The 27430-nt window shown below is 27.6% G+C and overlaps 7 protein-coding genes across 7 annotated transcripts; 4 read left to right on the top strand and 3 right to left on the bottom strand.

Annotated features, from left to right (window-relative positions):
- The first annotated feature begins 2592 nt into the window (after positions 1 to 2592).
- On the top strand, positions 2593 to 4308 carry LOC145741371 (hydroxymethylglutaryl-CoA lyase, mitochondrial-like). Its single transcript, XM_082558956.1, has one exon. It carries the CDS (start codon positions 2631 to 2633, stop codon positions 3588 to 3590), a length of 960 nt encoding a protein of 319 aa, XP_082415082.1. The 5' UTR covers positions 2593 to 2630; the 3' UTR covers positions 3591 to 4308.
- Positions 3433 to 4308, bottom strand: LOC145741372 (ARL14 effector protein-like). Its single transcript, XM_082558957.1, has one exon. The coding sequence runs from the start codon at positions 4249 to 4251 to the stop codon at positions 3832 to 3834; it is 420 nt and encodes a 139-aa protein (XP_082415083.1). The 5' UTR covers positions 4252 to 4308; the 3' UTR covers positions 3433 to 3831.
- A 747-nt stretch (positions 4309 to 5055) lies between these two features.
- On the top strand, positions 5056 to 5905 carry LOC145741586 (large ribosomal subunit protein mL54-like). Its single transcript, XM_082559189.1, has 2 exons — positions 5056 to 5302; positions 5511 to 5905. The coding sequence occupies exons 1-2, from the start codon at positions 5088 to 5090 to the stop codon at positions 5698 to 5700; spliced, it is 405 nt and encodes a 134-aa protein (XP_082415315.1). The 5' UTR covers positions 5056 to 5087; the 3' UTR covers positions 5701 to 5905.
- Positions 5734 to 10927, bottom strand: LOC145741585 (uncharacterized). The gene is made up of 16 exons (XM_082559188.1): positions 10760 to 10927; positions 10435 to 10582; positions 10190 to 10300; positions 9878 to 9988; positions 9579 to 9749; positions 9370 to 9502; positions 9049 to 9201; positions 8704 to 8806; positions 8518 to 8629; positions 8243 to 8437; positions 8108 to 8150; positions 7699 to 8024; positions 7414 to 7626; positions 6415 to 6553; positions 6259 to 6343; positions 5734 to 6177 (listed from the first exon to the last, which is right to left on the bottom strand). Exons 1-16 carry the CDS (start codon positions 10880 to 10882, stop codon positions 5923 to 5925), a joined length of 2421 nt encoding a protein of 806 aa, XP_082415314.1. The 5' UTR covers positions 10883 to 10927; the 3' UTR covers positions 5734 to 5922.
- Positions 10928 to 11197: 270 nt separating this feature from the next.
- Positions 11198 to 13166, top strand: LOC145741433 (hematopoietic prostaglandin D synthase-like). The gene is made up of 4 exons (XM_082559023.1): positions 11198 to 11213; positions 12482 to 12681; positions 12743 to 12847; positions 12924 to 13166. Exons 1-4 carry the CDS (start codon positions 11198 to 11200, stop codon positions 13092 to 13094), a joined length of 492 nt encoding a protein of 163 aa, XP_082415149.1. The 3' UTR covers positions 13095 to 13166.
- Positions 12205 to 13714, bottom strand: LOC145743370 (uncharacterized). Its single transcript, XM_082561314.1, has 2 exons — positions 13554 to 13714; positions 12205 to 13380 (listed from the first exon to the last, which is right to left on the bottom strand). The coding sequence occupies exons 1-2, from the start codon at positions 13674 to 13676 to the stop codon at positions 13177 to 13179; spliced, it is 327 nt and encodes a 108-aa protein (XP_082417440.1). The 5' UTR covers positions 13677 to 13714; the 3' UTR covers positions 12205 to 13176.
- Positions 13715 to 14361: 647 nt separating this feature from the next.
- Positions 14362 to 15709, top strand: LOC145743256 (hematopoietic prostaglandin D synthase-like). The gene is made up of 4 exons (XM_082561177.1): positions 14362 to 14619; positions 14824 to 15026; positions 15088 to 15192; positions 15269 to 15709. Exons 1-4 carry the CDS (start codon positions 14484 to 14486, stop codon positions 15437 to 15439), a joined length of 615 nt encoding a protein of 204 aa, XP_082417303.1. The 5' UTR covers positions 14362 to 14483; the 3' UTR covers positions 15440 to 15709.
- The last annotated feature ends 11721 nt before the right edge of the window (positions 15710 to 27430 follow it).

Genomic DNA, 27430 nt, shown 5'->3' with positions numbered 1-27430 from the left:
GGGGTTACTTCTGGTAACAGGCCAAGTGTTTCGACCATTGAATCTGGAGAAGAAACACCAAAAAGCACATCCCAGAATGAAGCAGTTATAACTACCACAACAATATCTGGTGGGGTGACTTCTGGTAACAAGCCAAGTGGCTCGACCATTGAATCTGGAGAAGAAAAACCAAAAAGTACATCCCAGAATGAAGCAAGTTTAACTGCCACAACAATATCTGGTGGGGTGACTTCTGGTAACTGGCCTATTGGGTCGACTATTACATCTGGAGAAGAAACACCAAAAAGCACATCCCAGAATGAAGCAATTATAACTACCACAACAATATCTGGTAGGGTGACTTCTGGTAACAAGCCAAGTGGCTCGACTACTGAATCTGGAGAGGAAACACCAAAAAGTACATCTCAAAGTGAAGCAAGTTTAGCTACCACAACAATATCTGGTGGGGTGACTTTTGGTAACAAGTCGAGTGGGTCGACTACTGAATCTAAAGAGATAAAACCAACAAGTTCATCTCGGAATGAAGCAAGTATTACTTCTACAACAATATCTGGTGGAGTGACATCTGGTTACCAATCAAGTGGGTCAACTTTTGAATTTAGGGAAAAAACACAAAAAAGTACATCCCAGAATGAAGCAAGTATAACTACTACAGCAATATCTGTTGAACTGACTACAGGTTACAAGTCAATTGAAACAAAAACTTCATTTTGTAATAACTCATCAGGTAAATTCTCATAAAGTGACATTTGTAACATTTTGTAATCTCTATTATTTTGAATTTGATGATATTTTTTTTTAAAACATATTTTAGTTATATATGACGGAGAGGAGTACGACGTTGGTCAAAACTGGACTTCTTCCAACGGTTTGGAGTGTTCTTATTTGAATGAATCTGCTGGAATTGTTTGTAATATTGTTAACGAGACTTGTTCATTCCAATGTGATCCTGAAACCGAATATTCAGTTTACGAAAATAATGATACATGTTGCCCGACTCGTTGTGGTAAATATATTTTTGTAGATTTGGCCTCGATAAATAATCAGTGTTTGTTTATTTAAGTTATTTCATTAAATTGTGATTTTTGAATTTTTAGACCGAAAAGTTAGTGCCTGCTCCGGCGAGCTTACTGATATGGTTTTCATCAGAGACAATTGTTCGGTTTCTCTTAACGTTATGCAATGTCAGGGTACATGTCAATCTGGCGTTGTCGCCACTTCATTTTATCCATATTTGCAGGTTAAGTTTTCTTTGTATTAACTATAAGTTGTAGATATTATATTTAGCTAGTTATTATGTTTATCAAAGTAAAAAAATACAACTTAAACCGTTTTCTTCTATTAAAGGAGGATTGTCAATGCTGCCAAGCCTTAGTAGAACGAGATGTGATCAAGATGGATTGTGATAATGGAGACGTAATTTATGAAACGATTCCTTTGGTTATTGATTGCGGATGTCGTTCCTGCGCAAATAACAATAATATTTAAAATTTATTATTGTTATCGGCATGTGTTTGCTAGTATTTCCTAATTACGTTCTGAAGACGGACTGGCTTTTCTTTAAACGACCTGAATTTTGACTGCCCCGCAACAGCCTGCATAATGGTTAACTTTAGTAAAACATTAAAAAACCCAAATTACTTGGTAATCTTTAGGTTTTTTATTTCAATGTTGCTTGCCTTTATGCGGGTAGTGTTAACGGGCCCTTGTTTTCAATTTTTAGTTGATATATTCTTGCGCTTTGTTTAGTTTTATTATATATTCTTGCGCCTTTTTCTGTCAAGATAAGTTGGTTACACGCTTATATTTGAAATCTGTTTTATTTTTTGTTTAATTTAATCAGTTACGTGAGACATTTTATATGTTCTTGTCTGGTTCTTGGCATTGGCAATAAATTCTGCTAAAATTAAAACAATTTTTAGTTTTTAAATACCCACTGTAAATGATTAGTAAATAAACAATATATAAGTTTATTGCTTAATTTATTGCTTTTAAAAAGATAAAAGGATTGCTTCTGAAAAATATAAGTATCACTAAAAATTAAATAAAAAACAGGTTGTGGTGCGCAATATTTATTGTGTAACGACTCTTTTACGACCAGAAATTATTTATTGGTAACCTGGCGTACAAAAAACCATGGTATTAAATATAATTTCACATAAAAATTTATAGCAATTAAACAATGTTATGTTTATCCTCAATATTGCAAGTGACTGTGTGCTGCGGGTCCATAACAACACACTAGTCAGGGTCCAGAGTTAGAGGACAGTTGCAAACGTCTTAGTCCTAGTATATATGTACAATATGCACAAAAACCTATATTTCTATAAGCCAGACACTTTAATTCTTCTTAAATGTAGTGTTTTAACAGTAAAAAGAATATTTTGTATTTAGCAGTAAAGGCTTATAAACTAACAGACTATCGTCAAAAGTTAACTATTTTTGTAGTACTGACTTGGCAAACTAAACACGTTTAACGTGAATTTTTGTATAAAACTTAACAACATGTGATTTTTTAAGTAAAAAAATTTATCACAATAAAAATTATAAATATTTTCGGTTGACGTTGTTTGGTCCCATTTTTAGATTTCCATCTATTGACTGGGTTTATTTAAAATAGTATTCACATAATGCTTTTAAAACAAAATCTTTCGATATATAATTTATTTAAATTTTTTAAAAGAAATATTTCAAGTCAAAAAATCTGCATTGTTGAAGTTGGTCCGCGAGATGGTTTACAAAATGAAAAGCAATTAATTTCAACTGCAACAAAGATACAATTGTTGGACCAACTATCGAATTGCAATTTTGCTAAAATTGAGGCTACTAGTTTTGTGTCGCCCAAGTGGGTTCCACAAATGAAAGATAATGCAGAAGTAATGGCAGGCATAACAAAAAATGCATCCACAAAATATTGTGCTTTAACACCTAATATGAAAGGCTTTCAAGGGGCTGTTACATCCAATGTTGATGAAGTTGCCGTATTTGGTGCAGCTTCTGAGACATTTAGTCAAACCAACATTAACTGTTCTATAAAAGAAAGTTTGGAAAGATTTAAACCAGTTATCAAATCAGCAAACTCCCAAAACATACCAATTCGGGGATATATTTCGTGTGTGATTGGATGTCCTTATGAAGGAAAAATTAATTCAGATGCCGTAATTAATGTTGCTGAAGAAATGCTAAAACTGGGATGTTACGAAGTTTCGTTGGGAGATACGATAGGTGTTGGAACTGCTGGGTCATTTAAATCACTTTTAACAGATGTTTTAAAAAGAATTCCAGCTGATAAAATCGGCTTACATTGTCATGATACCTATGGACAAGCACTGGCTAATATTTTAACAGGCCTGGATATGGATATAAGAACTTTTGACTCATCTGTTGCCGGGCTTGGTGGATGTCCTTATGCTAAAGGTGCATCAGGTAATGTTGCCACTGAAGATGTTGTTTATATGATGGACGGTCTAGGTTTGGATTCAGGAATAAATCTGCAAGAGTTAGTTAAGGTTGGAAATTTTATTAGTGAACATTTAAATCGACCTTACTCATCTAAAGCAGGGTTAGCTTTGTTTCTAAAAAAAAATTAAAATATACATGCTATCATTTTAACTTATCATACAATATGTACACAAAATAAATATTGTATTTAAATTATGTTCTTTTTACATTTGGCTTAAAATTTTGACAGGTTGAACTTTTTTTGCATATATGAAATCATAAAAAAATTGCTAAATATCACATTGTATACCATGTACTATGTTATTAACATTTAGGCTTTTATTACATATAAATAGTTTTGTAATAATGTTGTATGGAAGTGTGAAATTTCTATGCCAATTTTGACTCTTTTTCAGTAGTATTTTTTGGATTAACAAATGGAAACGATCTCAGCTGACCTTCTTCCACTTCAACATATTCATAATACCATTTTCTTGATCGCCTGCATTCTCTGCCACATTTCCGACTTCGACATTTTTCACACGGATAAAAACATCCAGAACATTCTTCATTCAAACAGTCACATATATCACGTCCATCAAACGTTAAGTGGCCACAGTCATCATACATTGGTTTTCGGTGATTACTTTTAGTCTTGGCACTCTGTTGAATCATTCTTTTTAATTTTCTTTCATGTCGTAAACTTTGCTCTGGATTAAATTCTTGAGCTGGTCCAGGGTTGCTAAATTTGAGTCCCTTAAGTTGAGAACGAAGCAGTTCATCATTGGAATTTGCATTGGATTTGGCCATATATCAGATTATCTGATCATCAAATTCTGTTACTACAAATTTTTTAGAAAATTAATAATAGCTAAACATAAATGCATTAATTTGTGTGATAGGCCAAAAGTACTTTTAATAATTGTTACAATTTGATGTTATAATGTCAAGTTACATTAATCTTAGTCAAATTAGAAAATAAGGTTCGAGCAAGGAAAATAGTACGTATATATGTAAGTTTAAAAATAAAATTTAGAGGATTCCCCTAAATTAGTACTTTGCAGATTATTCATCTACATTTCAAACAAACAATCCAAATATTTTTGAAGTTTTAATATTTTAAAAGCAATCAAAAAATTTCGAATAAAAATTGTTTTGTATTATCATAAAAATAAGAAAGTAACATGGTAATATAGAGCTACACTTTTTGCACCGGGTACCGGGCCCCGTTGTAAAGCTTGCACATGTTTTGTTTTGTTCTTATCGGGTCGATCATTTAAAATCCTATAATATCAATGTGCAAAAAGTTAAGAATATGCTAAAGTAAAGCTAGTTAGTTGCCTGTCATGTTTTTAATATGTACGAAATATACGAGTTTTAGTTAGTGTTGACAGTGATTTACAGCCAACACATACAGACATACTCGATTTATGCCTTAATATACTATTCTATATTTACGTAAACATTTTATTTTTATCTGTTGTTGATCATCATGGCATGATTTAGATCATAAAAATTTATTTGGCAGAATAACATTTTTTTTGATATTGGATAGCTATCTCTTTCAAGCTGATATAATATATTAATATATACATCCCTTTTTTTTAGTGAAAAGATTAAGTAAATGTAAATTACTAGAATATTTGATGGCATTTTCTGCTTGTGTATTCACCTTTAGAAGATCGTTTATAACTCATTCCCGATATTATGCAGCAGAAAAAAAGTTTGGTAAAGGGACAGTAGTTGATGAACCCGAACCAATAAGAGATACACAATTGCTTTGTTCAAGATGTTGTGGTTTAAATAAGTTTATTGATGGTGAAGATCCAATTTTAAAACCTGACAGTGAATATCCCGACTGGTGAGTAAAATTATGAATTAAACACTTTGGTAATGATATGTTTGCACTATCAAAAAATTTGTTATGGTTTATTTTTAGTGATCTATTAACTAATAGGTTGTTTAATAAATTAATATTTATGTTTTTTAATTCAAATGTTGAAATATAGGTCTTTGAGTCAAGGCTATTAATAACTTTAGATTGCTCCTTAAAATAACGAATTGTTTAGGTTATGGACTATTTACACTGGTAAACCAAAGCGATTTGGGGATTACAGCCCTGATAGCAGAGAATATTGGCAAAGCCTTGCACGCCTTAAACTTTCATTAAAAAATAAACCTAAAAAAGGAATTACGTACTACAAAAAACCAAAGACTCATCAAACGAAATTTGTTAGTAGATTATCACCCAAAAAATGAAAACTAATTTCAAGCAGCACAAATTTTAAAACGAATGGTTGGAAAAAAAATGAATTTGTACAAATTTTTTAATTAAGCTTGTATTTATGTAAAAACTCTTACAAATACTAACAAAATACATTTTATACATACTTATATTAAAAATGAAGAAGCTTTTTTTATATTAGGTAGCTAAATATAAGATACCAATAACTATAATCAATTTAATTATTTTATAAGGTATTATAACACAAAAAAGAAAGTAGTGTAAATAAGGGATAAAATTAAAAGGTTTAATGACCTTTTAAGAGTAGTAGACGAATTAAGACAACATAATGCTTGTTCTTGTACAAAACTGAAAACTTGTGTCGTCTCAAGGCGACCTGCTAAGCAAGAATATCCTTTCCAAAGCACTGCCCCAATATCGCAGTGATGTGTCATTCGAATTAACTCGTTTTCGCGAGCGTACCACTTCCACTCTGGTCCTTTATAAGTAGACTACAAAAAATGATGTTTTTTATTGAGTAGTATGATTTTACTTCAAAAAATCGGGATAAATAATTGTGTTGATTTACTCACCATTGCCCATGCGTCAAACATTTCACTTAGCGAACAAAGATGACTGTTTTGTTGTTGACATTGAAGAGAAGCGTCTACTGCTTGACTGTTCGGTTAAATAAACAATTTAAATATTTGTTTTACGGCAATTTTAAAGTTAGTTTTTGTGAAACGAACCTGAATCTTCTACTGGTTGAGTTCGCACCAACTATCTGCGCACAGCATAAGGCTGGGAGCTGTGCTTCACTACGAATAGGTAAAGTTCCGACGGCGCCATTATAGCACAAAAAACCCTCCCATTCGAGGTTGACTTGACCTATAATTTATTAAAAATGTATTTGTCATTTCAAACATACCTTACTTTATTATAGTTTTTCCCGCAAAGGTCAATTAAAACTAATCGCTATAAAGCCTATTGCGTGCGATAAATGGGTATTTGTTGCACCATCAATTTTGTTATCTTTATTTAGTTAAATGGAACGTTAAAATTTAATTTAAACAAACACATGTTGAACCAAAACAACTAATTTGGTTTATTAGCGGATTACCCGCCTTAACTATAAACATAGGTGGGCACAGTTAAACGAAAAAGCAACTTCGTTAAATGGTTATTCGTTACACATAACAGTAACTTCGCTAACGTTTTTTCGGTAAATTAAACCAAGTGTAACGGAAGTTATCGTTAAACGTTAACGTTAAAATTTAATTAAAACAAACAAAGAAATTACCTTTTTTATAAAAAAAGATTTAAAAAAAATAGTTTTTCTCTTAATCGATGTTTTAACTAGACGAAAATGGTTTAGAAGAAGTTTTTAAAACTGGCATAGGCCTAATGCCCAAATAACAGTGGCCGGATAGTAATTACTTACATCGTTTAAAAATTGCGACGATTAAACCCGATAAACGGCAATTTTAAACATATATATTCCTTATATTACTATGGATTTACTTGTAAAATATTGAGTTAACGGGCTTAATTTAACGGAAGCACAATTTAACGAAAGTTAACAGGTCCGATAACTATTTTTAAAATTAACTTAAAAGTTAAATTTTAACAAAAAAATTAACTTCGTTATTTAACGTTTAACGCATTAACGATTTGGTGCCCACCTTTGACTATAAAATACAAATAGAAAGGTCATTTTTATCACCAACCAACATAACAAATACTTTTACCTGGTTCACAAGTTTCTAAATTAGCAGCTCGATTTTGCATGTCAAACCATCCCCATTGAAAAAAGGGTATAGGGCCCATTTTTACTGCTTTCGAGTTTTGAAGATCATTTAAGGAACATAATTTTCTTCCTGTTGCTTGGCAGGCATCTCTTGCCTCCGACCAGTAGGAAAAAGCATCCGGTGTAATTGATAAAAGTAAGTTTGGCGGAGCAACTATAGTATTAAGTAACAAAAAAGCATTTTAGGATTATAAAATTCTTAGATTAAGTTGTACTTAAAACTTACCGTTGATTGGTTCATAATCTGGTAATGCTGTTGTTGGTGGAATGTTGCTGTCTAGTGCTATAATGTTGGTATCTGATGCTTCGTATACTGGTCCTTGCGTATTGTTAATGGAAATAGGATTAGCTAAGTTAGGATACACGGGAAAAATTAATTGGTTTGGATTTTCGTTAATCGGTTGGTACAATCTGCCATCACTTCCAAGAACAGTTTGTTGACTTTGTTGTACATTTGGCCTTTGAAAAGGCACTTGTGGTTGATTTTGCACAGGAACCGTTCTTCGTGGTGGCAATGGTGCAGGAACTCTTGGTATCTGAGGTGCCGGTGGTCTAATTTAAAATTTTTGTAATAGAAAATTAGTTGAAATGTATATATAAAGTAGACTAAAAGAATTAAAAAATGGTTTATTTACCTTGGCACAGCAGGTAGTCTGTTTGGGCTGGCGCTTTCAGAAACTATAAAACAGTAACATTTTAAATATTTTATCGGTCAAGAAAAAGGTACAAAATTAAAAAAAAATATTATCCCGCTTAAATTTCTTGCTTACTATCTGGTATTTTTGGAATAAGACTTGACGTGTCTGGTAGCAAACCACCAGGTTTTACTCCAGCTGCAATAGCAGGCTTTGGTGGTGGTGTAGTTGGTCGAAAATATGGGGGTCTGATACTAACACGCGGCCTGGGTGTTGTTTTTTTTTGTGTTGCTTTTGGAGGTTTTGCATCAGCAGCAGAAGAGCTATAATCTATCAATATAAACAAAATTATACATATTGGCAAGAGGCCTGCTGTGTTACAAGATATCCAAGATAAATGTAACCAATACCGTATGAAAAAACATGAAGCTGATTTCCTTGTGGGACAAAGATTTCTGGATACGAATCTCCATTTAAATCCACTATGTAGGGTATTCCAATCACGCCAGTGCCAGCTACAAGCTATGCAATTTAATAATTTAGATAGTTCAAGTATAATTTTAGAACGGGTAAGGTGGTAGTTTAGTTTACGTTACCGATGATTTAATATATCCGAATCCTGAAGTTTTTGGCACAGGGCTTAAGATATATAGTTTTTCTTCACCACCCCCAGATAAAAATATACTTGGTCGATCACTCCTGTAATAAAAAAGTTTTACATAGCAAGTAAGATATAAATCGTTTTTCTATAGCAAGTAACCTATAAGCACCTTTGGTAATACAGAACTTAGTATATAGGTTAATCATGTTTAAATGTATAACCTAATAAATAATAATATATTTTTTGAAATTAATATAATGTACATTTGCTTTGTCAACTACATACAGATTTAGGGTTTTTTTAAATTATAGAATTCTGTTAATTTGTAAATCAAACAAACTTTCTTTTCCATTTATTTGCCCAAAATGCAGTGGCCTTTCCTGGACTGTATTCTCCAGAAAATCCAGCTGCCAAAACCCGTCTGTTCCATATTTTGTTTTGTATGTCAAATGGAATTTCATATCCAAGCACTTGACCACGAGAGTTCGATATTCTAATCAGAATAAGAGGAAATTATCAATAATAATTATAAATTTATTTAACCTAATTTCGCAATTTTTTGGATTCTCTTTCATGTTAATGTAATTGTCCCTATGTTAAGTATTTTCATTCGTATAAAAAGGATCGCTAATTTAAACGCACTTAGTCATTTTAAACTTACTGTATTGTAGTTGTAAGAATATCTGGTCTTCCATCTTTATTTAAATCCACGTATTGCACGTCGAAATACTTTCCATAATTGTCAATAACTCGATGGCGAATTTTTGTGCTTAATATCCAGTTATTTCTTGGTTCTGTTAGAACAATTTGTTATGCAGCAATACATAGGCAAAGTTTAAGTTGGAATGTTGAACTTGATAAGCAACTTACGTAAAGTCCAATACAGGCCTAAAGTATTAAACTGGGTTCCAGCAACCAATATGTAAGTCTTCTTGTCGTAAACAAAACCTATAAAGTTTCCATCTGCCATGCCTTCATGTATTATTTTTTGTCCCCAATGTGATTGTCCTTGGGGTTGTTTAAACCAAAGCATTTGTCCAACTATTTCAAACAAAGCAAAACGTTTTAAAACCATAAATGCAACATAAAGAAACAATCCTTTTGGATAATTGATATTAAAAGATAAAACAGAAAAACTAGTTTTTATTTGTTTAACAAGTTGCTTATACCTCCACCACGGTATCGTGCTGTAAGACAGTCTTTCAACCCGTCTCTGTCCATGTCAACCCATTGCGTCTTTTCGTAATTCCAACCAGCATCTATCGAGATATCTTCCCACGCTTAAAATAATTTTAGCTTTAAATCCTTATAGCGAGGTGAAAAAAATAATATAAAATTAGGATTTTACAATCTCTAATTATCATGTCTACATGCGTTTTTTGACCTTAAGTTATCCCTTTATTATTTTTTTTATAAATTCTAACGCTTGAATTTTTGCATAGAATATTACTTTTTATTTAATGCAAATAAACATTGATTACCAGTGTAGTCAGCAGTTTCTTTCATGACATATACTGCCCCATCAGTAAAATTTGTACCTCTTGAAGTAACCCAGAAAAATTGTTGATTTCCAGCCCCCTTAAACGTTCCAGCTAAGAAGTTTTATATTTTTTTAGGCTATGATAACATAATAGCAAAAACTTAAACAAATAAACGTCTTTTAATTTTGTTTAATATTTGTCATAACCTTTTCTGTTACAGGAAAGATTACAAAAGTTTTACTTACACGGTATTTTTCCAATCTCTCGAGGGTTTGGAATGTCCTTATTTATAACTCTCGGATTCATTCGACTTTTGTCATTAAACTTATAGTGAACTTTGTCGATTGCACCAATGTAGTAAGGCCCAACTATCAACAACTGCTTATTAACAACCTAAGAGTAGTTCAAAAAAACGTTGATAATCTTATGAAATTACAGCTGGTTAAATGTAAAATTGTTTAACATAAATAGTAAATCTTAAACAACAATTCATACTATTTGGTTAATAGAATTTTAGTTTTTTTAATTAAAAAACTTTTTTTTATAATTAAAATATTTGTTCATACTTACATTAACAGAAACAATACTTGTAGGAACATTTATACTGTAAAGTCTTTTTGGTCCGAACCCTGACGCATTTTTTAAAGTTATAAGCGCAAGCAAAAGTATTTTAATTGATTGCGATAAATCCATTCTATCTGACCTATTACGTTATAGGCTTAAATAATGCTTTATTTCAAAGCTAAAACAATTAAATAAAATATAAATTTTTATAATTTTTCTCTTATTTTACTTATAATACTGATGAATTATCACTATATAAATAAATATCGTTTAGATATAATTAGTACTAAAATGCTAGCTTGCTTATTTTAAGATATTTTTAATAATTTATCTTTTCTACATTAGATATTAAAAAATGTTTAAGAGTATTAGATTTTTTACTTAGTTTTAACAAAAAATACGAAGTAAAACTTTCTTGGCATAATTTCGCCGTCGGCTATTATTATGACGTCACGATATCGTAAAGTTGTTCGATTGGTTTACGGTTGTAATTACTTACTTGTTAAAATTAATAACAAATCCATAACTTCTGTTAGAATATTTTTTATTTATTTAATTTTTTACGCAGCAATTCTTCCAACAAGAAAGAAATAAACACTTAGCCCGTTTCCATGTCCAAAAATTAAGCCAGGCTTTTTATTGAACTTTGGGCTAATTTTTAGTCCAAAGCCCAGTTCTGTTTCCATGGCCATTTAGCACATTGGGCTTTTTATTAAAATGTTCGTTTTGTCTGTTTGTCAGACTTAAAATTGTTATTGATTTAGTTATAAAACATCTTCTATTGCGAGTTTTAGTACAATTATTAATAACTAACTGAATATGGCTGTTTTAAACTTCTTTGTAAATCTGCTTTGTAGCTTATTGTGCATAAGCTAACCTTTTACAATTAAATTTAACTATTTCACATTTGGTGGGAATTATTTTTGTTATCGTTTTTTGATTTCATCAAAACCTTATATTAACTCCTATTTTGATATGTCTTTTAATCTTAAACTTGTTTTTAAAATCTGAGGTTTGCTTTTGACATGGGATTCGATTCTTTGTTTTTCCTTTTTATTAGTTATCTTATGTTTTTCTACAAAGTAGTTGTATTTTGGATTTTGGAATTTTTACGTTTTTGATTTACCGTTAATGAAATTTGAATTCGACTTTTATAAGAAATTGCCGTATAATATAATTATACAGTGAATTCACCTGCGTGGTTAATTTAAGAATTCCTAACCAGCAGACGAGCAATTAGCTAGTTGAGAAAAACAATTAACTGTCCTTAACTTAAAAATAAAACCTTCCGATTGGGTCGACGGAGACCGCTACAGCTTAACGCAAAACAACCTGTTTTTATATTGTTTATTGCACAAAAAACACAAATTATAAGTAAGGATTTTACCATATAGGAATTAAAAGTTTTCAAATATATAACATATAGCTAATCAAATTAACAGGTTGCCAATTGTATATATTAGCTTTCTTTAAACAGCTTCTTTGTTCTCAGTTGTTTTCTATTTTTGTTTAACCACTTATACCATTTAACACACCACTAATACCATTTTATCCTACAAAAACAGATTCAAACGTGTTTAAACAAACCTAATAATGCTTTAAATAAAAAGGTAATTTAAACTTCTTGTTTTATTTCATACCAAAGTGTATCTTAACCTTTAACCTTTACATTTAAAGGTTGACGAGCTTAAAACTAAACTTATTGGTTGCTATTTTTGTTGTCAGAAGTGCCATTTTGTCAACTTCCTGTCATGTATATTGACGATCACGTTATATGCCAAAGTGGTGCGATATTGCGATATGCAGCGAGAGTATGTGGACTCAACGGCAGAAATGACATTGAAGAAGCAAAGGCTGATATGATCTGCGAATGTCTTTTTGATATAATGTTACGTTTCCCATGGTTGGAAGAGGACCCTATTAAAAAAGTAAAAATTTGGTCATTGCTGTTGCTAAGTGTTTAGTAACTACAATTTTATTATATTTTAGAAAAAAATAATTGACGATTTATTACAATTTTCAATTCCAAAATCGTTAAAGAAATTAGAGAACATGTGTTTGAAAGAAAATGGGGAATTCGTTGTCGGAGATAAGGTATATTTACTGTGGATTGGCCTATTCTTTAGTATTGTCACCTAGTTTGTAATATTAAGGGGTCTTGTTTTTGCAGATTACGTATGGTGACTTCGCTCTTCTTAATGTCGGGCAATATTTGATTGAGCAAAAAGGTGATATTTTTGACGCAGTGCCTACTCTTAAAAGTCACATGAAAAATATAGAAAATATACCAAGTATTACAAATTGGATCGCAATTCGACCAAAGCCTCCCTCGTCGTCGTGATATAGAATAGGCCAATAAGTATATCAGAAATATACATAAAAACTGTATACTGACGATTCGACTGTAGTTCATGTCTACTATTCTAATCAAGATAAATATTTTTTTTTTTTGCCGCAATATTTGGCTTAACTTTTTTAACAACTCGGCTTGGATTTATAAAATAAATTGGAATGTCCTTATTTATGACTCTCGGATTCATTCGACTTTTGTCATTAAACTTATAGTGAACTTTGTCGATTGCACCAATGTAGTAAGGCCCAACTATCAACAACTGCTTATTGACAACCTAAAAGTAGTTCAAAAAAACGTTGATAATCTTATGAAATTACAGCTAAATGTAAAATTGTTTAACATAAATAGTAAATCTTAAACAACAATTCATACTATTTGGTTAAGGAATTTTAGTTTTTTTAATTAAAAAAACTATTTTTTATAATTAAAAAATTTGTTCATACTTACATTAACAGAAACAATACTTGTAGGAACATTTATACTGTAAAGTCTTTTTGGTCCGAACCCCGACGCATTTTTTAAAGTAATAAGCGCAAGCAAAAGTATTTTAATTGATTGCGATAAATCCATTCTATTTGACCTATTACGTTATGGGCTTAAATGCTGCTTTATTTCAAAGCTAAAACAATTAAATAAAATATAAATTTTTATAATTTTTCTCTTATTTTACTTATAATACTGATGAATTATCACTATATAAATAAATATCGTTTAGATATAATTAGTACTAAAACGCTAGCTTGCTTATTTTAAGTTATTTTTAATAATTTATTTTTTCTACATTAGATATTAAAAAATGTGTGTGCAAAAAAAATGTGCAAAAAAAATCGCCGGCGGCTATTACTATGACGTCAAGATATCGTAATTACTTACTTGTTAAAATTAATAACAAATCCATATCTTTCGTTATAATATTTTTTATTTATTTAATTTTTTACGCAGCAATATCTCTAACAAGAAAGAAATTAACAATAATAACAACACATGGAAGAGGGAAAAAAACAAAAATATTAGTATGATTTAAAACATGCCCAAAATTATTAAATATATTAATAAATTACTATCTAATCTATTTTTGTGCTATACATTATGCTAAATAATTTAACGATGACGTCATTCGACGCAGTTTTGTATTTCAGGTGAATGGCGAAATCGGGATCTTTTTGCATGGTTGAATGCCCTTGGTTATAATACAGAAATGTTTGCTAAGCGGTGACTATAGTAGACTAGGCAGTTTGCTGGTGTTGTTGTTTATAAATTGTTTACCGTGTTTGTGAAGTAACAAGCATCATATTTATTAAAATGTTACAGTGCCTTAAATAATATTGTAAAATTGCAGTTTTTTGGCGTTACTAGATTTAAAGAAAAGGAAAAATTATGACATCTAAAATAAAATTAGTTTATTTTCCTCACATGGGACGTGAAGAAACTGCCCGTTTAATGTTTGCCTATTCTGGCGTTAATTATGAAGACGTAAGAGTTTCCTATGAAGATTGGCCAACTAAAAAGGATGGTTAGTTGTATTTTTACAATATATTTTACCTTTGTCACATTTGCAGTTTTATACGCAAAAAATAATTTTTAAACGCCATAAATAAAAAGGTAATTTACACTTCTTGTCTTATTGCATACCAAAGTGTATCTTAACCTTTAACCTTTACATTTAAAGGTTGACGAGCTTAAAACTAAACTTATTGGTTGCTATTTTGGTTGTTAGAAATGCCATTTTGTCAACTTCCTGTCATGTATATTGACGATCACGTTATATGCCAAAGTGGTGCGATATTGCGATATGCAGCGAGAGTATGTGGACTCAACGGCAGAAATGACATTGAAGAAGCAAAGGCTGATATGATCTGCGAATGTCTTTTTGACATAATGTTACGTTTCCCATGGTTGGAAGAGGACCCTATTAAAAAAGTAAAAATTTGGTCATTGCTGTTGCTAAGTGTTTAGTAACTACAATTTTATTATATTTTAGAAAAAAATAATTGACGACTTATTACAATTTTCAATTCCAAAATCGTTAAAGAAATTAGAGAACATGTGTTTGAAAGAAAATGGGGAATTCGTTGTCGGAGATAAGGTATATTTACTGTGGATTGGCCTATTCTTTAGTATTGTCACCTAGTTTGTAATATTAAGGGGTCTTGTTTTTGCAGATTACGTATGGTGACTTCGCTCTTCTTAATGTCGGGCAATATTTGATTGAGCAAAAAGGTGATATTTTTGACGCAGTGCCTACTCTTAAAAGTCACATGAAAAAAATAGAAAATATACCAAGTATTACAAATTGGATCGCAATTCGACCAAAGCCTCCCTCGTCGTCGTGATATAGAATAGGCCAATAAGTATATCAGAAATATACATAAAAAACTGTATACTGACGATTCGACTGTAGTTTATGTCTACTATTCTAATCAAGATAAATATTTTTGTTTTTTGCCGCAATATTTGGCTTAACTTTTTTAACAACTCGGCTTGGATATAAAAAAAGAAATGTTGAAATATTGCGTTGTTTACTAATATATTAAATGTTTATTTTAATTGATAATAAATTAACGAACAACATTAAAAAAATTTGCTTTTGAACTAAATGTACATTAAAAATTGTGGTGTAAATTCAGTATTAATAGCGTCTTAAGTGTACAGCAATCAAGCAACTTTTGACAAAAACTAAAAAAATAAATTTATTTAATAAATAAAATATGGTTCGAAATTGCTTGATCACTTTAAAAACATTAAATTAAATTTTATAAGAATTTTTTTGATGTTTAATTTTTAATAAACAATGAAAAAATTTGCTTTTTAATCTGGTTCCTTGTTATAAATATTATCTGCATATTTTGTCAAAATTTAAAAGCCTGATATCAATTTTCGATTTTGTTAAACAATCAAGGATTTAAAAATAATAAACAAATAAAAAAAAATTTTAATTTTTTTTTTATTGGTATTACATATGCTATTAACCGAATTAAAAAAAAATATTATTATTCTTTAATTTTTAATCAACAAAAATAAATAATTTGCAACTACATTATTAAAAAAAAATTAAAAAAAAAGATTTTATAATTAACTTCAATATTAAGCTTAAAGATTATAGTTTTTTTCCAATATCATATTTCCAATTCATTTTGTAAATTAAACAAAAATATAATTAATTGCAAAGCCATATGACATGGCCGAACCTAATAATATACAAAATAAAATATACCTCAAACTTTTGTTTTACTAAAAATTTTTGCAAAATGTTTTATTTTGAATATTATTTAGGCCAATGCGCGTCTAATAAAATATAATAACTTAGGTTTTGACATTTTATCAATTTTTAATAAAGATGTCATATCTTTTATGAATATTAATATTTTCGAAAAATATTTTGTAAACGCGGTAATTGGACCTGTGCGGTTCTAACAAAACAAATATTTTATGATTTAAATTTTTTTTTTTTAAATTTGTATTCAATATCATTAGCCAAAAATATCACGTGACCTAATTAAACCCAAAGTAAAAATTAGCTCAAAATTTTTTAGTACAAAAAATTTTTGCAAAATGTATGATCTTGAATGTTAGTTAAGCCAATGCACACATAATAAAATATAATATTTTAGGTTTTAAGATTTCATCAATTTTTGATAAATGTGTCATAACGTTGTCACAACGTTTATTAATATTAATATTTTCAAAAAAATATTTTGTGCAGTTCTAACAGAACAATTATTTTTCGAAAAATTTATATGCAATAGCATTGGCCAAAAATATCACGTGACCTAATTAAACCCAGAATAAAAATTTGCTAAATCTTTTGTTTTACTGACAATTTTTGCGAAATATTTTATCTTAAATCTTAGTTAGACCAATGCGCGTCTAATAAAATATAATATTTTAGGTTTTGAGATTTCATTAATTTTTAATAAAAGTGTCATAACTTTTATGAATATTAATATTTTCGAAAAATATTTTCTAAACACGTTACTTGGATTTTCAATAAAAAATTAATAATGTAACAATATTGGATTGTTGTTATCTACTTTTCTAGTCACGTGCTTACAACTATCATTTTTTCTAATCACGTGTTTACATCTATTTTTTTAGGCACGTGTTTAAACCTACTGATATTACACCAACGTGTTTACACTTACTGATATTACTGTTTACACCTACGTGTTTACACCTACTGATATTACTTGGAGGTTGTGTTATTTTCCTGCAATTTTTTGTTCATAAATTTTGTTTAAGATTTTTAATTTGGCTATTTCAAAACAACCCCCATTAAAGCATAATTACAAAAAAATTAATTAAAATAAATTTATATATACGGAAGTAATGGCTTAAAATTTTAAATTGTGCTTAATCGTAAAATTAAATTCAACGCTTATATTACAATAGCATTAATCCAATTTGAATGTTATATGAACGTATTTCTGGAAAAACTTCTTATTTTAAGCCTAAGTATTTACATATATAACTAATGCTGTTTTGTTACAGAAATTACAACTAACAAATATAAGTACATATGCAACGATATGCAAACAAAATAAAGACTAGATTTATTTGATAAATAAAATATGGTTCGAAATCGTTTGATTCTTTTTTATAACTATAATTTATTTAGTAGGTTTATTAATTAAATTATAAATTTAAATATGAACTTTTTTATATTTGAACCTAATTTTAACAAACGAACACGCATTCATTGATATTGTAATAGAAAAGTAAACTAAATTTAAAAGCAAAATACCGATCTTAATTTTTTAGTAATCAAACGAGTATTAAAATATAATAATAACAAAACAACTAAAAAAAAAATTTACACATTTTTGACTTATACTTTAACATTTTACTTAAATTTTCAACCAATATTTTTTACTTTAATAGACAGCGATAAGGACGATTTTTGACGGCGACCAGAACGCTATTAAATTATTCAAGCGTTAAACTCACACTGATTCGTTATTTTATAATAAAACTAAAATAATGATTAAACGATATTTAGCTAGAGTTAAATCTTTATTTTAAATAGCAACATACAAAATAATAATACCAACAACATATTAAAATTTCAAAAAATTTAATCTTTAAATTTTAATAATAAAATATATTAATTAGTAATTAGTGACATTTAAATGTCGTAAATTGGAGGTTTGCGATTCGTTGGGATAATAACAAACATACTAAAAATTTAGAACTTTTACTTTTAAAAAACAAAAGTTATCGTCTTTCAAAATTCGGTCAAATAAGAATAAAAACAACTAGATTTATTTAATAAATAAAATATGGTTCGAAATTATTTGATTATGTTTAGCATGAATTTTTATAAATAAAAAAAGATATGCATACACCTTAACTAAGAATATTACATATCTTTGATTTTTAATAAACAAACAAGCATTAAAATATATTATACAAATAAAATTATTTTTTCAACCCAGTTTTATATTGTTAATATTAGGATATACATTATACTAAATTTTAAATTCCTGAAATTGATTTTTGATTTTTAATAAATAAACAAGAATTAAAATAAAATAAACAACCAAAGATTATTTTTTAAACAAGTATTTTAGTACAAATATTATAAAATACATTATATTAAATTTTAAATGCCTAATATCAAACTTTTATTTTTCGCAAAATGTTTTATCTTGAATGTTAGTTAGGCCAATGCACGCCTAATTAAATATAAAATTTCAGATTTTGAGATTTCATAAATTTTTAATAAAAGTTTCATAACTTTTATGAATATTAATATTTTTGAAAAATATTTTGTAAACACGGTAATTGGACCTGTGCGGTTCTAACACAACAATTATTTTTTGATTTAAAATTTTTAATTTTTTTCAAAAAATTTGTATGCAATATCATTGACCAAAAATATCACGTGACCTAAATAAACCCAAAATAAAAATTATCTCAAACTTTTGTTTTACTGACAATTTTGCGAAATGTTTTATCTTGAATGTTAGTTAGGCCAATGCTCGTCTAATAAAATACAAAATTTTAGGTTTTAAGATTTCATAAATTTTTAATAAAAGTTTCATAACTTTTATGAATATTAATATTTTCGAAAAATATTTTGTAAACACGGTAATTGGACCTGTGCGGTTCTAACACAACAATTATTTTTCGATTTAAAATTTTTTATTTTTTTTTTAAATTTGTATGCAATATCATTGGCCAAAAATATCACGTGACCTAATGAAAACCAAAATAAAAATTACCTCAAACTTTTGTTTTACTGGAAATTTTCGCAAAATGTTTTATCTTGAATGTTAGTTAGGCCAATGCGCGTCTAATAAAATACAAAATTTTAGGTTTTGAGATTTCATAAATTTTTAATAAAAGTTTCATAACTTTTATGAATATTAATATTTTCGAAAAATATTCTGTAAACACGGTAATTGGACCTGTGCGCGGTTCTAACACAACAATTATTTTTCGATTTAAAATTTTTAATTCTTTTTTAAAAAATTTGTATGCAATCTCATTGGCCAAAAATATCACGTGACCTAATTAAATCCAAAATAAAAATTATCTTAAACTTTTGTTCTACTCAAAATTTTTGCAAAATGTTTTATCTTGAATGTTAGTTAGGCAAATGCGCGCCTAATTAAATATAAAATTTCAGATTTTGAGATTTCATAAATTTTTAATAAAAGTTTTATAACTTTTATGAATATTAATATTTTCGAAAAATATTTTGTAAACACGGTAATTGGACCTGTGCGGTTCTAACACAACAATTATTTCTCGATTTAAAATTTTTATTTTTTTTAAAAAATTTGTATGCAATATCATTGGCCAAAAATATCACGTGACCTAATTAAACCCAAAATAAAAATTATCTTAAACTTTTGTTCTACTCAAAATTTTTGCGAAATGTTTTATCTTGAATGTTAGTTAGGCCAATGTGCGTCTAATAAAATACAAAATTTTAGGTTTGAGATTTCATAAATTTTTAATAAAAGTTTCATAACTTTTATGAATATTAATATTTTTGAAAAATATTTTGTAAACACGATAATTGGACCTGTGCGGTTCTAACACAACAATTATTTTTCGATTTAAAATTTTTAATTTTTTTTCAAAAAATTTGTATGCAATCTCATTGGCCAAAAATATCACGTGACCTAATGAAAACCAAAATAAAAATTATCTCAAACTTTTGTTCTACTCAAAATATTTGCGAAATGTTTTATCTTGAATGTTAGTTAGGCCAATGCGCGTCTAATAAAATACAAAATTTTAGGTTTTGAGATTTCATAAATTTTTAATAAAAGTTTCATAACTTTTATGAATATTAATATTTTCGAAAAATATTCTGTAAATTCGGTAATTAGACCTGTGCGGTTCTAACACAACAATTATTTTTCGATTTAAAATTTTTAATTTTTTTTTAAAAAATTTGTATGCAATCTCATTGGCCAAAAATATCACGTGACCTAATTAAACCCAAAATAAAAATTATCTCAAACTTTTGTTCTACTCAAAATTTTTGCGAAATGTTTTATCTTGAATGTTAGTTAGGCCAATGCGCGTCTAATAAAATACAAAATTTTAGGTTTTGAGATTTCATAAATTTTTAATAAAAGTTTCATAACTTTTATGAATATTAATATTTTCAAAAAATATCTTGTAAACACGGTAATTGGACCTGTGCGGTTCTAACACAACAATTATTTTTCGATTTAAAATTTTGAATTTTTTTTCAAAAAATTTGTATGCAATCTCATTGGCCAAAAATATCACGTGACCTAATTAAACCCAAAATAAAAATTATCTCAAACTTTTGTTCTACTCAAAATTTTCGCAAAATGTTTTATCTTGAATGTTAGTTAGGCCAATGCGCGCCTAATTAAATATAAAATTTCAGATTTTGAGATTTCATAAATTTTTAATAAAAGTTTCATAACTTTTATGAATATTAATATTTTCGAAAAATATTTTGTAAACACGGTAATTGGACCTGTGCGGTTCTAACACAACAATTATTTTTCGATTTAAAATTTTTTATTTTTTTTCAAAAAATTTGTATGCAATATCATTGGCCAAAAATATCACGTGACCTAATGAAAACCAAAATAAAAATTACCTCAAACTTTTGTTTTACTCAAAATTTTCGCGAAATGTTTTATCTTGAATGTTAGTTAGGCCAATGCGCGTCTAATAAAATACAAAATTTTAGGTTTTGAGATTTCATAAATTTTTAATAAAAGTTTCATAACTTTTATGAATATTAATTTTTTTGAAAAATATTTTGTAAACACGGTAATTGGACCTGTGCGGTTCTAACACAACAATTATTTTTCGATTTAAAATTTTTTATTTTTTTTAAAAATTTGTATGCAATATCATTGGCCAAAAATATCACGTGACCTAATGAAAACCAAAATAAAAATTACCTCAAACTTTTGTTTTACTGAAAATTTTCGCGAAATGTTTTATCTTGAATGTTAGTTAGGCCAATGCGCGTCTAATAAAATACAAAATTTTAGGTTTTGAGATTTCATAAATTTTTAATAAAAAATTCATAACTTTTATAAATATTAATATTTTCGAAAAATATTTTGTTAACACGGTGATTGGACCTGTGCAGTTCTAACACAACAATTATTTTTCGATTTAAAATTTTTAATTTTTTTTTAAAAAATTTGTATGCAATATCATTGGCCAAAAATATCACGTGACCTAATTAAACCCAAAATAAAAATTATCTCAAATTTTGTTCTACTCAAAATTTTTGCGAAATGTTTTATCTTGAATGTTAGTTAGGCCAATGCGCGCCTAATTAAATATAAAATTTCAGATTTTGAGATTTCATAAATTTTTAATAAAAGTTTCATAACTTTTATGAATATTAATATTTTCAAAAAATATTTTGTAAACACGGTAATTGGACCTGTGCGGTTCTAACACAACAATTATTTTTCGATTTAAAATTTTTTATTTTTTTTTTTAAATTTGTATGCAATATCATTGGCCAAAAATATCACGTGACCTAATTAAACCCAAAATAAAAATTACCTCAAACTTTTGTTTTACTGAAAATTTTCGCGAAATGTTTTATCTTGAATGTTAGTTAGGCCAATGCGCGGGTAATAAAATACAAAATTTTAGGTTTTGAGATTTCACTAATTTTTAATAAAAGTTTCATAACTTTTATGAATATTAATATTTTCGAAAAATATTTTGTAAACACGGTAATTGGACCTGTGCGGTTCTAACACAACAATTATTTTTTGATTTAAAATTTTTAATTTTTTTTTAAAAAATTTGTATGCAATATCATTGGCCAAAAATATCACGTGACCTAATTAAACCCAAAATAAAAATTACCTCAAACTTTTGTTTTACTGAAAATTTTCGCGAAATGTTTTATCTTGAATGTTAGTTAGGCCAATGCGCGTCTAATAAAATACAAAATTTTAGGTTTTGAGATTTCACTAATTTTTAATAAAAGTTTCATAACTTTTATGAATATTAATATTTTCGAAAAATATTTTGTAAACACGGTAATTGGACCTGTGCGGTTCTAACACAACAATTATTTTTTGATTTAAAATTTTTAATTTTTTTTCAAAAAATTTGTATGCAATATCATTGGCCAAAAATATCACGTGACCTAATTACTCCCAAAATAAAAATTACCTCAAATTTTTGTTTTACTGACAATTTTTGCAAAATGTTTTATCTTGAATGTTAGTTAGGCCAATGCGCGTCTAATAAAATACAAAATTTGAGGTTTTGAGATTTCATAAATTTTTAATAAAAGTTTCATAACTTTTATGAATATTAATATTTTCGAAAAATATTTTGTAAACACGGTAATTGGACCTGTGCGGTTCTAACACAACAATTATTTTTCGATTTAAAATTTTTTATTTTTTTTCAAAAAATTTGTATGCAATATCATTGGCCAAAAATATCACGTGACCTAATTAAACCCAAAATAAAAATTACCTCAAACTTTTGTTTTACTGAAAATTTTCGCGAAATGTTTTATCTTGAATGTTAGTTAGGCCAATGCGCGTCTAATAAAATACAAAATTTTAGGTTTTGAGATTTCATAAATTTGTAATAAAAAATTCATAACTTTTATAAATATTAATATTTTCGAAAAATATTTTGTAAACACGGTGATTGGACCTGTGCAGTTCTAACACAACAATTATTTTTCGATTTAAAATTTTTAATTTTTTTTCAAAAAATTTGTATGCAATATCATTGGCCAAAAATATCACGTGACCTAATTAAACCCAAAATAAAAATTATCTCAAACTTTTGTTCTACTCAAAATTTTTGCGAAATGTTTTATCTTGAATGTTAGCTAGGCCAATGCGCGTCTAATAAAATACAAAATTTGAGGTTTTGAGATTTCATAAATTTTTAATAAAAGTTTCATAACTTTTATGAATATTAATATTTTCGAAAAATATTTTGTAAACACGGTAATTGGACCTGTGCGGTTCTAACACAACAATTATTTTTTGATTTAAAATTTTTAATTTTTTTTTAAAAAATTTGTATGCAATATCATTGGCCAAAAATATCACGTGACCTAATTAAACCCAAAATAAAAATTACCTCAAACTTTTGTTTTACTGAAAATTTTCGCGAAATGTTTTATCTTGAATGTTAGTTAGGCCAATGCGCGTCTAATAAAATACAAAATTTTAGGTTTTGAGATTTCACTAATTTTTAATAAAAGTTTCATAACTTTTATGAATATTAATATTTTCGAAAAATATTTTGTAAACACGGTAATTGGACCTGTGCGGTTCTAACACAACAATTATTTTTTGATTTAAAATTTTTAATTTTTTTTCAAAAAATTTGTATGCAATATCATTGGCCAAAAATATCACGTGACCTAATTACTCCCAAAATAAAAATTACCTCAAATTTTTGTTTTACTGACAATTTTCGCAAAATGTTTTATCTTGAATGTTAGTTAGGCCAATGCGCGTCTAATAAAATACAAAATTTGAGGTTTTGAGATTTCATAAATTTTTAATAAAAGTTTCATAACTTTTATGAATATTAATATTTTCGAAAAATATTTTGTAAACACGGTAATTGGACCTGTGCGGTTCTAACACAACAATTATTTTTCGATTTAAAATTTTTTATTTTTTTTCAAAAAATTTGTATGCAATATCATTGGCCAAAAATATCACGTGACCTAATTAAACCCAAAATAAAAATTACCTCAAACTTTTGTTTTACTGAAAATTTTCGCGAAATGTTTTATCTTGAATGTTAGTTAGGCCAATGCGCGTCTAATAAAATACAAAATTTTAGGTTTTGAGATTTCATAAATTTGTAATAAAAAATTCATAACTTTTATAAATATTAATATTTTCGAAAAATATTTTGTAAACACGGTGATTGGACCTGTGCAGTTCTAACACAACAATTATTTTTCGATTTAAAATTTTTAATTTTTTTTCAAAAAATTTGTATGCAATATCATTGGCCAAAAATATCACGTGACCTAATTAAACCCAAAATAAAAATTATCTCAAACTTTTGTTCTACTCAAAATTTTTGCGAAATGTTTTATCTTGAATGTTAGCTAGGCCAATGCGCGTCTAATAAAATACAAAATTTGAGGTTTTGAGATTTCATAAATTTTTAATAAAAGTTTCATAACTTTTATGAATATTAATATTTTTGAAAAATATTTTGTAAACACGGTAATTGGACCTGTGCGGTTCTAACACAACATTTATTTTTCGATTTAAAATTTTTTATTTTTTTTCAAAAAATTTGTATGCAATATCATTGGCCAAAAATATCACGTGACCTAATTAAACCCAAAATAAAAATTATCTCAAACTTTTGTTCTACTCAAAATTTTTGCGAAATGTTTTATCTTGAATGTTAGCTAGGCCAATGCGCGTCTAATAAAATACAAAATTTGAGGTTTTGAGATTTCATAAATTTTTAATAAAAGTTTCATAACTTTTATGAATATTAATATTTTTGAAAAATATTTTGTAAACACGGTAATTGGACCTGTGCGGTTCTAACACAACATTTATTTTTCGATTTAAAATTTTTTATTTTTTTTCAAAAAATTTGTATGCAATATCATTGGCCAAAAATATCACGTGACCTAATTAAACCCAAAATAAAAATTACCTCAAACTTTTGTTTTACTGAAAATTTTCGCGAAATGTTTTATCTTGAATGTTAGTTAGGCCAATGCGCGTCTAATAAAATACAAAATTTTAGGTTTTGAGATTTCATAAATTTGTAATAAAAAATTCATAACTTTTATAAATATTAATATTTTCGAAAAATATTTTGTAAACACGGTGATTGGACCTGTGCAGTTCTAACACAACAATTATTTTTCGATTTAAAATTTTTAATTTTTTTTCAAAAAATTTGTATGCAATATCATTGGCCAAAAATATCACGTGACCTAATTAAACCCAAAATAAAAATTATCTCAAACTTTTGTTCTACTCAAAATTTTTGCGAAATGTTTTATCTTGAATGTTAGTTAGGCCAATGCGCGTCTAATAAAATACAAAATTTTAGGTTTTGAGATTTCATAAATTTTTAATAAAAGTTTCATAACTTTTATGAATATTAATATTTTCGAAAAATATTTTGTAAACACGGTAATTGGACCTGTGCGGTTCTAACACAACAATTATTTTTCGATTTAAAATTTTTTTTTTTTTTTTAAATTTGTATGCAATATCATTGGCCAAAAATATCACGTGACCTAATGAAAACCAAAATAAAAATTACCTCAAACTTTTGTTTTACTGAAATTTTTCGCGAAATGTTTTATCATGAATGTTAGTTAGGCCAATGCGCGTCTAATAAAATACAAAATTTTAGGTTTTGAGATTTCATAAATTTTTAATAAAAGTTTCATAACTTTTATGAATATTAATATTTTTGAAAAATATTTTGTAAACACGGTAATTGGACCTGTGCGGTTCTAACACAACAATTATTTTTCGATTTAAAATTTTTTATTTTTTTTCAAAAAATTTGTATGCAATATCATTGGCCAAAAATATCACGTGACCTAATGAAAACCAAAATAAAAATTACCTCAAACTTTTGTTTTACTGAAAATTTTTGCGAAATGTTTTATCTTGAATGTTAGTTAGGCCAATACGCGTGTAATAAAATACAAAATTTGAGGTTTTGAGATTTCATAAATTTTTAATAAAAGTTTCATAACTTTTATGAATATTAATATTTTCGAAAAATATTTTGTAAACACGGTAATTGGACCTGTGCGGTTCTAACACAACAATTATTTTTCGATTTAAAATTTTTTATTTTTTTTAAAAAAATTTGTGTGCAATATCATTGACCAAAAATATCACGTGACCTAATTAAACCCAAAATAAAAATTACCTCAAACTTTTGTTTTACTGAAAATTTTCGCGAAATGTTTTATCTTGTATGTTAGTTAGGCCAATGCGCGTCTAATAAAATACAAAATTTTAGGTTTTGAGATTTCATAAATTTTTAATAAAAGTATCATAACTTTTATGAATATTAATATTTTCGAAAAATATTATGTAAACACGGTAATCGGACCTGTGCGGTTCTAACACAACAATTATTTTTCGATTTAAAATTTTTTATTTTTTTTCAAAAAATTTGTATGCAATATCATTGGCCAAAAATATCACGTGACCTAATGAAAACCAAAATAAAAATTACCTCAAACTTTTGTTTTACTGAAAATTTTCGCGAAATGTTTTATCTTGAATGTTAGTTAGGCCAATGCGCGTCTAATAAAATACAAAATTTTAGGTTTTGAGATTTCATAAATTTTTAATAAAAGTTTCATAACTTTTATGAATATTGATATTTTCGAAAAATATTTTGTAAACACGGTAATTGGACCTGTGCGGTTCTAACACAACAATTAATTTTCGATGTAAAATTTTTTATATTTTTTCAAAAATTTTGTATGCAATCTCATTGGCCAAAAATATCACGTGACCTAATTAAACCCAAAATAAAAATTATCTCAAACTTTTGTTCTACTCAAAATTTTTGCAAAATGTTTTATCTTAAATGTTAGTTAGGGATGTTGAATGTTAGTTAATAATTGTTGTGTTAGAACCGCACAGGTCCAATTACCGTGTTTACAAAATATTTTTCGAAAATATTAATATTCATAAAATTTATGAAACTTTTATTAAAAATTTATGAAATCTCAAAACCTAAAATTTTGTATTTTATTACACGCGCATTGGCCTAACTAACATTCAAGATAAAACATTTCGCGAAAATTTTCAGTAAAACAAAAGTTTGAGGTAATTTTTATTTTGGTTTTC

This window comes from Corella eumyota, chromosome 2 (assembly GCF_963082875.1).
Source record: "Corella eumyota chromosome 2, kaCorEumy4.1, whole genome shotgun sequence".
Lineage (NCBI taxonomy): Eukaryota > Metazoa > Chordata > Ascidiacea > Phlebobranchia > Corellidae > Corella > Corella eumyota.
The sequence above is the reverse complement of the archived record's forward strand: the minus strand, read 5'-3'. Positions and strand labels throughout refer to the sequence as shown.

Excerpts from the sequence above, each read along its gene's own strand:
- LOC145741371 (XM_082558956.1), top strand. The coding sequence starts at position 2,631 with ATGCTTTTAAAACAAAATCTTTCGATATATAATTTATTTAAATTTTTT.
- LOC145741372 (XM_082558957.1), bottom strand. The coding sequence starts at position 4,251 with ATGGCCAAATCCAATGCAAATTCCAATGATGAACTGCTTCGTTCTCAA.
- LOC145741586 (XM_082559189.1), top strand. The coding sequence starts at position 5,088 with ATGGCATTTTCTGCTTGTGTATTCACCTTTAGAAGATCGTTTATAACT. Across the intron at positions 5,303-5,510 it reads GACAGTGAATATCCCGACTG|GTTATGGACTATTTACACTG; the intron begins GTGAGTAAAATT and ends CGAATTGTTTAG.
- LOC145741585 (XM_082559188.1), bottom strand. The coding sequence starts at position 10,882 with ATGGATTTATCGCAATCAATTAAAATACTTTTGCTTGCGCTTATAACT. Across the intron at positions 8,807-9,048 it reads GCAAATAAATGGAAAAGAAA|GAGTGATCGACCAAGTATAT; the intron begins GTTTGTTTGATT and ends TTTTTATTACAG. Across the intron at positions 7,627-7,698 it reads AGATTATGAACCAATCAACG|TTGCTCCGCCAAACTTACTT; the intron begins GTAAGTTTTAAG and ends TTAATACTATAG.
- LOC145741433 (XM_082559023.1), top strand. Across the intron at positions 12,682-12,742 it reads AAGAGGACCCTATTAAAAAA|AAAAAAATAATTGACGATTT; the intron begins GTAAAAATTTGG and ends ATTATATTTTAG. Across the intron at positions 12,848-12,923 it reads AATTCGTTGTCGGAGATAAG|ATTACGTATGGTGACTTCGC; the intron begins GTATATTTACTG and ends TTGTTTTTGCAG.
- LOC145743370 (XM_082561314.1), bottom strand. The coding sequence starts at position 13,676 with ATGGATTTATCGCAATCAATTAAAATACTTTTGCTTGCGCTTATTACT. Across the intron at positions 13,381-13,553 it reads CAAGTATTGTTTCTGTTAAT|GTTGTCAATAAGCAGTTGTT; the intron begins GTAAGTATGAAC and ends AACTACTTTTAG.
- LOC145743256 (XM_082561177.1), top strand. The coding sequence starts at position 14,484 with ATGACATCTAAAATAAAATTAGTTTATTTTCCTCACATGGGACGTGAA. Across the intron at positions 14,620-14,823 it reads TTGGCCAACTAAAAAGGATG|AAATGCCATTTTGTCAACTT; the intron begins GTTAGTTGTATT and ends TTTGGTTGTTAG. Across the intron at positions 15,027-15,087 it reads AAGAGGACCCTATTAAAAAA|AAAAAAATAATTGACGACTT; the intron begins GTAAAAATTTGG and ends ATTATATTTTAG.